General features: G+C 34.5%; 1 protein-coding gene across 2 annotated transcripts; it reads left to right on the forward strand.

Annotated features, from left to right (window-relative positions):
• The first annotated feature begins 1,562 nt into the window (after window positions 1–1,562).
• LOC150084945 (uncharacterized) lies at window positions 1,563–11,670 on the forward strand. Of its 2 annotated transcripts, none has more exons than XM_090375661.1 (4): window positions 1,563–1,637; window positions 7,438–7,686; window positions 9,686–9,830; window positions 11,558–11,670. In XM_090375661.1, exons 1-4 carry the CDS (start codon window positions 1,624–1,626, stop codon window positions 11,660–11,662), a joined length of 513 nt encoding a protein of 170 aa, XP_090231787.1. In that variant the 5' UTR covers window positions 1,563–1,623; the 3' UTR covers window positions 11,663–11,670. The 2 variants fall into 2 exon arrangements, with proteins under 2 accessions (XP_090231787.1, XP_090231786.1); XM_090375660.1 differs by lacking the exon at window positions 1,563–1,637 and adding an exon at window positions 3,928–3,982.
• Window positions 11,671–12,101: the final 431 nt, after the last annotated feature.

Below are 12,101 nucleotides of genomic sequence, written 5' to 3' on the forward strand. Positions count from 1 at the left end.
AATCGCGTGTATATATTTATACGGTTGTGGATATTATATATGACAGAAGAAGGTGAAGCATAATGTCGCTGGTGGGAAAAAGTTTTACAATGCATATGAAACCTAATTTGCATTGCCTGTGGGTGGTGTAGACAAGCTATGGGCACCTCTTATCTGCTGTGGTAATTGCATATCAACATTTGAGGGATGTATTCGTGGTAGTCATAAATGTATGCCTTTTACCAGACCTAGAACATGGAGACGGCCCACCAATTATCATGACGACCACTGCTTCTGAATATATTAAAGTTTAAAATGTCTGTGGATCAAAAAGATGAGTGTGTTCCAACATACCATTCCCTCTATTCTTTGGTTACACGCAATAAAGACCTGCCATTGTCTACCTTCCAGAGAGAAGTCTTGAGAACTGGATGATAAATTTGGTGAAGCTGAGATTACACTTCAGAAGCCTGTTCAAGTAAAACGCCACATTTCAATAAGTCACCCAAAAATTGGATGACTTAGTGACTTGGTTCTAATCAGTTCCAGTGCACAACTCCTAACATCTCGTCTAAAAGAGTCGAATCTACCGGATCCCAGCTTCATGGCTTCCACATACCGAAAATGACGTCTTTTAGACACGTTTATACACTGTTGCAATCTCTGTGTTATTATTTTTATTTGATTGGTCTTCATATAGAAATTGGTATTAGTCACTGAAGAGTGTGGATTTTTCATAGAGAGCTCAAGTAAAAGTTTGAAAACTCTTGCTTCACAATGGAAATACAGTATATGCCCTTTGCGCACTCTGTTCATATTATAGAAGACTAGGGAAATGTGAAGTGTGTATTAATGAAGAGATACCGAGGAAAGTGGATTGAAGCTATGATGGGCGGCTATATCTAGTTCTTGGTTCCGGATGATCACTGACTTCAAGAGACAAAAACTCTTAAATATAGATTTTTAAGAATTGTTTTGATTAACCAGAAGAGGTTTCTACATTTTAATCTCTGATTTTTAGTTTGTTTTTTAATTGCAGCAAAGATTTATATTATTTTCTGTACAGAAGTTAAACATTGATGATAAATTTGAAATAGTATGATTATCTTTCATTTCTGGGCAAACCGTTGATGCTATGTAAAAACTGAGACAGTATTCGGAATCACTTACCTAAATTAATAAAAAACACCAAGGGCAGAAAAACAGAACCTTTTTTTTTTTTTTTTTTTAATTGTTATACAGTATAGTTACATTCACAATAATAAATTATCAAGTGAACTAATTTTGCTATCTTATCATTTTCCTCGAAAGGAAATGAGTATTTCGGCTTAAATCCAAAATCTACACTCAGTCTATTTCGCTGTGGGCGTACTAATTCATATACAGTAATGCATTTCTAGAAAACGAGACAAAACTTGAACAGAGTCCCTTAAGAGACATAGTTGAACCAGTCCATGTAATCAACAAAATCCAGAATTACCGAGTGAAAGCGTGACGTATTGCTTGATAAGACATGCGTGTCAGATATGAAGTTCAACCAAGTGTAAATGGAAAACATATGAGTTAAGAAATAGACCGAAATTCTTACTTATTTCTTGGTTAAATAGGTCAGTTCTGGAAGTCATCTTTTATTCAGTTTGTCAAATGCATTTTACAAGGTAAGTGTGTAATAGTTTAGAATAACTTTCCAAAAAAAAAAAAATAATAATAAAAAATAATAATAATCACTGTTTTCTTTGGTCTCTTCCAACCAGGGTACAATGATGTATCTGAGCACCCACTTTCCAGTCTTGACTTCCAAGTGATATCTATTTTGCTTTTCAGGACTTTTTTTAAATGGCTTTCCTTTAGAAAAAAAGGTGCCAGTTTATTTTAACTTAAACGCAACTATTGAAAAGGCGCAGTTTGCTTTTGAACCGTTTTATTTTGCAATGCCACTAAATTTTCTTGTATACCGCTTTGCAACAGTGTACATACCATCAGTGTGCAGATGTGGGAAACTACAGGTGGCGCCTGACCCTAGCTATGTACATACCATCAGTGTGCTAGGCGCATAATTTTGAAATTGTCGCGCTGAAGCTCACTTCAAATTTGGTGTAACTATATCACAAATTCAAATTCAAATATTATTTTCATAGCAGTTCTATTAAAACGTATAACTAGTGGTTTGTTTCATTTTCTGTTCGTGTTCTTCAAAAATTACAGACCTTGATACTTCCAGAAAGCCAGTATTAAGGTGATTACGAGCGATCATTTTACCAACAAAAGTTTATACTTTGGCAATGTCCCAGCGTCTATAAAGAAGTTAATATACTTATTAAAAATTTTCCAAACCAGTCTTCACCTTAAAATTACCAGAACGCACATTTGCTGCAACTTCTAAACATCTAATTTTTAGCTAGATGTGTTCTTTCAAATACTGCACCATTATCTTACTTTGTATTGTTGTTTTTCTATTTCTTGGAAATGTATTTTTTTTCTCAGTCTTACAACAAAGACCAAAAAAAGAAAACAACATAAATAAAAATAAGAAAACTGACGCCACAAGGACTAAGCTACCTGTATCCTTGTTTCAACAGGCTTAGCTGGATTTGTCCTTCAGTTCCAAAAATCCCAAGTGACAGGTGGACATAATACAATATGACAATGGAGGAACTGAGTTTATGCAATCACAAGTTCCGTAAATATAAAACCACTTAGTGAATTGCAACATCAAATTTGGTTAAGTTTCAATTAAAATGATGTAGCAATCTTTAAAAATAACGAAAATAAAGATTAAATGTTTATTCAGTAAATTTTTGTCCTCCTCAAACTTCTTCAATTCATTCAAGAAGTTTGGGGAGATGCCGAATTATTTTAAGTAATCTGGACATAGTAATAAATTACTAAAATATGAGTTAAAAATTCCTAGAATTGGATTATATATATTATTTATTTATATTAAAGTAACCAAGGCACGCAGAGTTGACCGAAACTGACAGATAGGGGGCTACTGTCACTTAGCAACAGTTACTCTCGACGAAGTACAATTCTTTTTCAATGTTGCTCTTTTCTTAATAAAATGTTTAGTTGTGGATGATATCCAAGTAAGAGAAAATTACTACTTTTTCTGAACATTTTACTGAATTCATTACCTGCAAGATTTTGACGATATATTAAAAATATTGTACGTATTATAATCTGTATATAGTTAGATTCTGTTAATTTTATTAGTCGTATTAAACAGTGCATTATCGTTAATAAATTCATTTCTCTGGTAAAGCGTTTTAAACGCTTTTATTTTCTATTTTATAGTTTGTGAGATATTGAATTTTCTCTTATTTATATTAGCAGGCATTACCTCTACAGTTCAATAATTTCTGATTACTGGTAACATTTTATTATTCATGATATTTTTATTACTGGTATTTTTATTGCATGATATTTTTATTACTATTTTTATTACAAGGAGATTGGAAACAGCCAGAATATTAGTTTATAGGCCTAACTGCATGGCATAGCATTCTTACAAGTAGGTTGCCATGATTATCAATACTTATAATTTATTTAACTGATTTTATTGTTTATACCTACGGTTACTACAAAGTGGACATTATTACATTATTCTATAATGTTCTTAAACGAATTTTCAGCTCGCTAAAATGATTTCTTTCCTTCTGACTATGTAATTCCTCACAGCAAGTAGCAATCATTGCTCCTCAATTTACAGAGCTATATGCCTTAGTCGCTGATGCTCCTAAAACCCTACTAGAACAACAACAACAACAGTCTTTGCTGTATGAACTTCCTTCGAATATTTGGCCCACTAACAAGGATGTTTTACTTCAGTGAACGCACAGAATACTGGTGACCAATTACAAGCAGACAAACATTGCTATGTCATTTGTGCGTACCAGTACTGCACAGGCATAAAATCAAAATTTTGCCCTTTCATTACCTCTCTTAATTGTGTCAGTTGACTGTTAGAAATGGTTGTTGGATTCCACCGACTACATTTGCACAGGTAGGATATTTTTTCTTTGTGAATAATCCTTTACGAAAGTTTGTATTAATCGGTGGAGAAACTGCCAACATTATTTACCCGGACTCTTCAGTGTGGTGTCATAGTACGTATCTATTTAAAGGAAGCCATGTTTAAGCATTTAAAAACTCGGATTTATTGAACCATTCGATTCTTAGAGATGTTTCATTCAACACAGTTCCTGTGGTATCTGAACCCATTGCTTATGTAATCTCAAAACCAACCTCATCGTGGACTGTGTGTATTAAAGTAATCAACGGATTAGTCTGTGTGTATTAAAGTAATCAACGGATTACTGTGTGTATAAAGTAATTAAGGGAATATTTTTTATCCCAAACTATGAAAATTATACTTCTGACCTCACTTTAGGGAAAATGCTTTTAAGTACACTAATGAAAACATCAACTGAATGTTTATGAATATTACCATATTTGCCGGACGATAAGACGCACCCAGATTTTAGAAAGAGAATAAATTAAAAAAAGAGAAAAATTTCCTGACGCGTGCCACGTATATCAAAAGGTGCGTCTAGCGCCACCTTGGGACATACCATGAATGCATCCCCGCAATACAATAAATGAATTATTGTATTGGCTAAAAGCTTGTAATAAAAAAATTTAAACAGTTTTAGGTTTCAAAAATAAATTTAATATAAGTTAACGAATAAATGTTATTTCTTTAAAGAATCGATATCAAGAGGAGCTAACTAATTTTTTTTTTTTTTTTTTTTATGAAAACCCCAAACACGAAAGGTATCAAAACCTGTAGTACTTAGTACCGTGCATGGGTTGAAGGAGAAGTATGGGGGGGGGGGGATGCCGGAAACTTTGCTCTAGAGACTAAACATGGGTTTCACCACTTCAAGCCTCCAATAAGCAAAGTGGTGGTATTTCACCGGTTGATGAAAGTCATCTACCACTGTAGATGCCTTAAGTAGGTTAAATTAATGCTAAAAAGCGGTAAATATGAACTTGGCTTCCCGTCACGTTGATATCCGAGTTGTAATTTTTTGGCAGTAAAAATGTAATTTAAATTGTATATTCATTTTTGATGTTTTACGGTATTTGTTTATCTTTTCTATATATTAAAATAATTTTCCACCTAGTGATATTTATTTAGTCAATGGGAGAAGAGAGATGCGGGTTACGTGATAGTACGTAACAAATACTAAAATACATAGCAGGAGCTTGTTTAACTGTGGTAAAACAAGCTTCTTTAAGCGTGGTCACGCGCTGTGTTTATCTAACATGACCATACTTGATTTCCATATGTAACGTATTTATGTATTCATAGAAGAGGAAGAGACACACGCAGTGTCGAAAGTTTCTGTATTTTGTTTTACTTCATCAAAAGAAGCCAGCGCAGCGAGCAGAAGGCGAAGCCCCCTAGTTTATTTATTATTATTATTTATTTTTTTTTTTCAAAGGGTTATGCGTGCTTTAGGGCTGGCTTTCCCGGTTATATATAATCTGATCTGAAAAAGGTCTTCGCATGCACCTAGTATACGCTCGGACCATAAGCCTCAGGGGAGTTTTAGACAACATTTTCCAGGAGAAAAGAAAGTGCGATTTATGGTTTGGCAAATACGGTACTTTCGTAATATTTGTTATTCAAGTTATTCTATATCCAAAATGAGTAAAAGTTTCATTCTAATTGAAAAATATGTCGAATAAAGCCTTGAACTATTTTATTTAATAAATTGTGTTATTCATATCGAAAAATGAAGAATACGTTTTTATTTTATTTTCTTCTTTGATATCTTAAAAACAATTTATTCTTAAGAAATAATATATAATAAGTCAAGTTATGATTTTCGTGGAAATAAATTTTTTTATGGTTACTTATATACTCTTTGACTATTGAAATATACCTCTCTCTCTCTCTCTCTCTCTCTAACTGTCTATAATCATGACTTTAAAAGAGTAATTTCCTTCGCGGGTTATTTCCATTCATAGATAACCAGACAGACCTGTTAGTTTAACTTCTGTTCCTGGAAAAATAATGGAGTCACTGGTTAAAGAAGCATTGCAGAATTATCTAGACAAGATTGCAGCAATAATTCAGACACAGCATGGGTTTGTTAAGGTAAAGTCTTTTCTGACAAATTTGATTGGACACTATGATTTGGTTACAAAAGAACTGGATGCAAAAAATAATTTTGATATGTACTTGGATTTCAGGAAAGTTTTGCAACTGTTGCGCATGGAAGACTGCTGTACAAATTGGAGCAGAATGGTATTAAATGTGGTTGATTGGGAGAAGACAGAGTGTTAATCAATTGATGCTGCTCTTAGTGGACTAATGTTATTAGTGGAGTCCTCTATGGTTCGGTGTTGGGTCCATTGTTGTTTTGTGTATTTGTCAGTGATATTGATGAAGGTATATCTGGCTTATTGTCGAAGTTTGCAGATGATACAAGGGTTGGCAGGGTTGTTAATGACAGTAATGGCAGTGTGCTACTGCAACAGGATCTAGATAATTTGGGCAGATGGGCTAAGAAGTGGCAACTGAAGTTTAACATTGACAAATGCAAAGTACTGCATATGGGTAGCAATAACCCAAGAGAAACGTACCAACTGTGTGTTACTAAACTTAGTGTGGTATAAAATGAAAAAGACCTCGGAGTAATTGTGCAGTTAGTTTTCTGAGCAGTGCACACAGGCTGCCAGAGTAGGTCATGGGGTATTGTCAGTGATATACAGGAATTTTGCTAGTAGGGAAAAGGAGGTAATTATTCCTTTATATAAGGCAGTGGTCAGGCTACGCCTTGAGTACTGTGTACAGGTCTGAAGACCTCATTTCAGGAAGGATGTAGAGTTGCCTGAGGGAGTACAGAGAAGGGCAATGAGATTACGGAGGGGAATGAAGGGGTCCTCTTACCAAGAAAGGCTTAAGTTCCGCAGATTTCAGCGTCTGGAGACTAGGTACCTATGAGGTGATCTAATTGGGGTGTATAATGTCTTGAATGGGTTGAGTAGGCTCAATTCTGGTGGGATTCTTCCTCTTGCTCAGATTATGAACCTGAGGGGGCATAAATTCAAATTAAGGAAAGGCAGTTGTAGAATAGATGTGCGGAAGTTTGTCTTTAGCCAGCGGCTGGTTAATTGCTGGAACAAACTTCTATCTGTCGTTGTGGAAGGTTTTACTTAAATAAATTCAAGGAGGAACTGGACGAACGTTTAGAGGGAATGGATGTGTGAAATGGTGTTTTTTTTTCCCCTTTCTGATGCTACGTACGCTTGCTTTCTTGCATCGCATGGCTCTAATACTGCTACCGCCAATTAACAAACTGTTACACCGCAGTTGTTACATTTGTTAACAACGTCACTTTCCAGAACTTCTGCCAGTTCCTTTGTCAAAGTCCATAATTATTAATTTAATGTTGAACTAACATCTGTTACCTGGTATATACTTAAGCCGTTTTTGTACTTTTGTAGTGATGTCCCAGTTAAACATCGTTGCACACCAGGAACTGTGACAGCGTACATTGCAACTTTGGTTTTAGCTTCTCTCACAGTGTACCTGATCGGCTACCGGACTGTTTACCTTGTCTGGACAAGCAATGGAGAAATCTTGCACAAACAGATGGAAGTGAAAGTAAATGGAGGACCCTTCGTTGGAGCCAGAGATATTTTTCCAAAGAAACCAGACAACATTTCAGCTTTGAGCATTCCGTACATCTTCAGGTAGGTAAAGTTTAATGACAGAAAACATGTGTAAGCGCTGCAGACTATAGAAAACGGCAAATTGAAGCAAAAATTTTAAGTAACCGTGATCTATAAAGTCATATAAACTGTCACATGAGTTAATCTATATAAAGAAGCCAGTGATTCCAAATAAAAAATATAAATTATTATGACCATCTACACTAACTCTCAAAACTTAAGAAACAAACAAAAAGGCGAACACAACTTTTAAATTCAAAGAATATTAGAAATATTCGTTATTTTTAATGTTCAGGAAGAATTATGAAATATTCGCCGTTTCTTAAAAAAAAACAGTCTCTTTCTTAGCCATTAAAAATAAAAAAAATTGTACGACTTGTTACAACATGCTAATCCAGTTACTAGATAAAAATTACCTATTTTTGAAACCTCCATTTTGCGTTTATTCTTGCACTAACGATTTCAAGATAGCCATATTTGTGAAAATATCACAAAGACAAAGTATTTTGATCCTTATTTTTACTTTTTCAGAAACTGTCTGTACTTTTTTTAGTGAATGAAAAGTCAATAGAAGTAGGTATAAAATGGTATTCTCAACTAATCTTGATCCTTTCGGCAATCTTTGCTCTAACAGGTGCATTTTCTTCTTAAAATGACCACCCCATCCGTAATGGACTAAGCCCCCAGTATAAAAAGTTGAAGAACTTTTTACGCTAGAAGAGTGATAATTTTCATATGGTTGTGCAAGGCGAAGTAGTAAAGTATCAGTTATGGGACATAATAAGGATACTAAGTTTCAAAACGGGCATGATCTGCAAGTCACTGTGCGACAGTTGACATCGCAATACAATATGGGGAATGCAAGAACAATGTCCCAAATGACGATGCGCCGCACACTCAGGCATATTGGGTTCCACAGTAGACGACCCAAGAGACACCCACTCCTCATCGCTGAACATCTTTGACGGCGAATGCTGTGGTGTCAACAAAACGCTGGTTGGACAACTGGAAACGAGTGTGCTAGTCGGATGAGTCCAAATACCTCATGCAACGCGCCGACAGACGCCTTCATGTGCGGTGCAAGCAACATGAGTCCATGAAACCATCATATATGGAGGCCACTATCCAGCCAGGTGGTGGTAGTTGCTTAATACGAAGCATGTTTTTCTAGCAAGAACTAGGACCCTTGTTGCTTATGGACCAACGTTTCGCTGGTGAGGTCAACCAGCAGCTCTACCAGGAGCTGTTGTACCATCCCCTGGTACTATGGTCCAACACTCTATTATGTAGATGATCATAATTCAGTTATCACTCGGTGTATTATTATTTTAGCAGCCTATCCGCACTCTTTGTAGAAAATGTTAGACTGTACAATTGTGCTAAGCTTTTTTCAGTTATCGATTGCCTCGAATTTGGCACTACATAAATAAGATCTTATCCTGGAATTACTGTTGCCCAAATGCATTTGGTTTAATTTATCATACCTCAATTACTATTTTTGCCATCCTCATAGTTAGTTTATCTAAATCTATACTCTAATATGAACAACCATCATACTGTCATCAGCTAGCCTATTGATTATCGCTATCTTTCGGTATGGAAAAGTCTATACTCGAAGCTCAGCATTTTAATGGGTTATTTTTCATCAAGACCGAGTTAATCGGACTCGGCATACATAGTTTTCCGGAAACTGGTTTTTCATCCAAAATAGAAGTTCGCAGGCTGCAGTACCTTAGCTGCATGACACTAATTATAAATAGCCACCCCGACAACTTTTATCATCTTGACGTTAGTGTCGTCTCCTTTTGTCAAGAAAATTCTGGAAATATGAAGATGTGATAATGAAATCTTTGTTGCGAAATATTAGTTGACGTATTCACATAGGAATCAGTTTGACCCATTAGTCTATTAAATAGGACTGTAAACAGGAAAATAGTGTATAGTTAAGCATATCGTGCTAACAGTAAAATAATGTGTCTGTATACAACGCCCGTGTTAAGTACGCTCTCCATTTTTCTAGGATTATAACGGAAGTTGCCCGGAACTTAACGAGCGAAGAAAAATTGGCGGATATTGTAAAATTAACTTCCCAGGGAACCCAAAGATTTCCAGAGGTGCTGTTCTATGATATTCAGTTTCCGAATCCCGATACATCTAACACTCAGGTAAGATTTATTAAAAAAAGAAAGTGATTGAAAATCAAAAATGGTGTGCTGGATATCAGATTCGTTTTGCGCTGTTCACTCTGCTTGGTCAGTTACGAAGTTCATGTTTCTATTATGAAATTATTTCGTATCCAATTATCATATAATGATGTTAACAATGACATCATGATTTGGTTTACATTTTTAGCAAAGCTTAAATTTATTTATGAAGTTATATCAGGTCCTCCATTTAATTAGCTAAATCAGAAATATGATTATTGGGCAGAAAAAGGTAGATGCGGTCAGAAGCATAGCAAAAAGGCTCTCAAATTTTGCATTTCAGGAACCCCTTTTTGCTGTTACGGAGAAGTCCTCCAGATTTCTGTATCACAGACATGTCTAAATTTGAGATTATTATTATTATATCTGTGCGCACACTAATAATAGAGAAATATCAATGAGTCCTACAATTTCGGGGACCTTCACAAATCTAAATTCAGGCTTATATAGAGAAGAGAACGTTTAATCTCGTCATGGTTTGAATCTCGAGTCGTACAGATGGCCATTAGATTCCTCGCTCACCAGTTCAGAATAATTTTCTGCTAAAAATATAATGGACTTCAGTTTTTAGGATAAAATGGGTAAGTCTAACGTACCTAACTTGTTTATGGATTATAATACAGTAGTTTGAAAAATTAAAATATATTTAATTAGGTGAAGGATCTCACAGTAGCTTCATAGATAGAAGCTAAAAGTTAAAGAAAAAATTAAAAGATTTATTGAAATATATATCAAAATTTACATTTGGATTACGCTGTTCAACAAAAGTCATGAGACACTTCAAGTATGGAGACTTCATCTGAAAAAAAAAAAGACATTGAGCTCCTTGAAAGGGTCCAAAAGAATTTAATATTTCGACTCATCTTTGGTCGTATTGACAGCTTCAATCCATCGTAGAGGACATTTAATTTCTGGTAGAATGCTGGTAATATTGTGTTTCTCTTCCCTGAAGTATTCGTGAGGTCCACTAATTTCGAAGGCCGTCTTAGTTTAGGTTAGGTTGTGATAGACGCCAAAGTAACTATAAGACTGTGAGGCGTCAGTATACTGTCTTCTATCAGTTTGTTGGACTAAAAACCATACAGTACTCGCTTGGTACCGACTAAGTTGGTCACGGAGTGAAAAAATCTCATAAAATTTCCCAGTGTTATTGACGGCATCTGCGTTTCTAGTTTGCGTACAATTTTCTGCAATCATCGTGAGGGCCCATGACTTTTGGTACCATAGTGTAAATCTTATGTAACTCTAAATATTTTTATAAGATGTTATTTTGAACTTTATTTCATAAAGCACCTGATTAAATTAATAAAATATTTAGTAAATGTATTTCGATCTTTAAAAAAAAAATCGTTTTGTGAACAAATTAACTGGATTTATTCACTAGATTTGCTTAAAAATTAAAATTTATTTTTAATACTCTTATTTATTTATTATTATTTTTTTTTTTTATAAGCATTGCTTTTAGAATCTTCCTTTGGAAAGATATGTAGTGATTGCACTGCCATCTGGTGGTAATGGGAAACACCAAATGGCAGTTAATAATATTTCAGTCGGAAGAGAAGAATTGAAACAGAATCATTAGCTATTCGGTACGCATATTAAAAAATATTTAATAACTGCGATTTACTTTTTCTAAACATGAAACTAAAACTTTAAACTAAACATAATTATGGAATGAATTTTTTAAGGACCTTCCCAGGGAGAGCTCGAAGCAAAGTCCTCTCATTACACTTATCAGACTTTCCGTGATGAATGAAGACAAATCTGCATTACCTAGGATCGATGAAGGTTAACAGAATCCGTTAATTTTAATTATTTTTGTGTTATTTAGACAATGTGATGTTTGGTTGTGTAATCGTTAAGGACATATGATTTAAACAAAATAAAACGCACTTATTTATATGACACGCTGTTAAATATTCAGATGTTGTATTTAATAGTTATTTTTATTGTAGTACTGTATTTGTGAGTTAATTATACTTATTTATTTATTGTGTTGTTCTTTATTTATTATTCCCGTGAGATGGCAGCACCTGTAAAGATTTTCTCGAGTTTTCTTCACGTGTGATTTAATCAGTTTCGCTTCTTTGGGTGTTATAAGGGAATTCCTTCTTTTTTATTTTATTATTTTTTTCTTTTTTCAGTTAATATATCGTCGAATAAACAAAAATTATGTGAACCTTTAATAATATGTATGTCAAATTTGTTTAGCTGCATATGAAATTTAACAAA

Source organism: Mastigoproctus giganteus, chromosome 6, assembly GCF_048544385.1.
Source record: "Mastigoproctus giganteus isolate SK-2022 chromosome 6, ASM4854438v1, whole genome shotgun sequence".
NCBI classification, from domain to species: Eukaryota; Metazoa; Arthropoda; class Arachnida; order Uropygi; family Thelyphonidae; genus Mastigoproctus; species Mastigoproctus giganteus.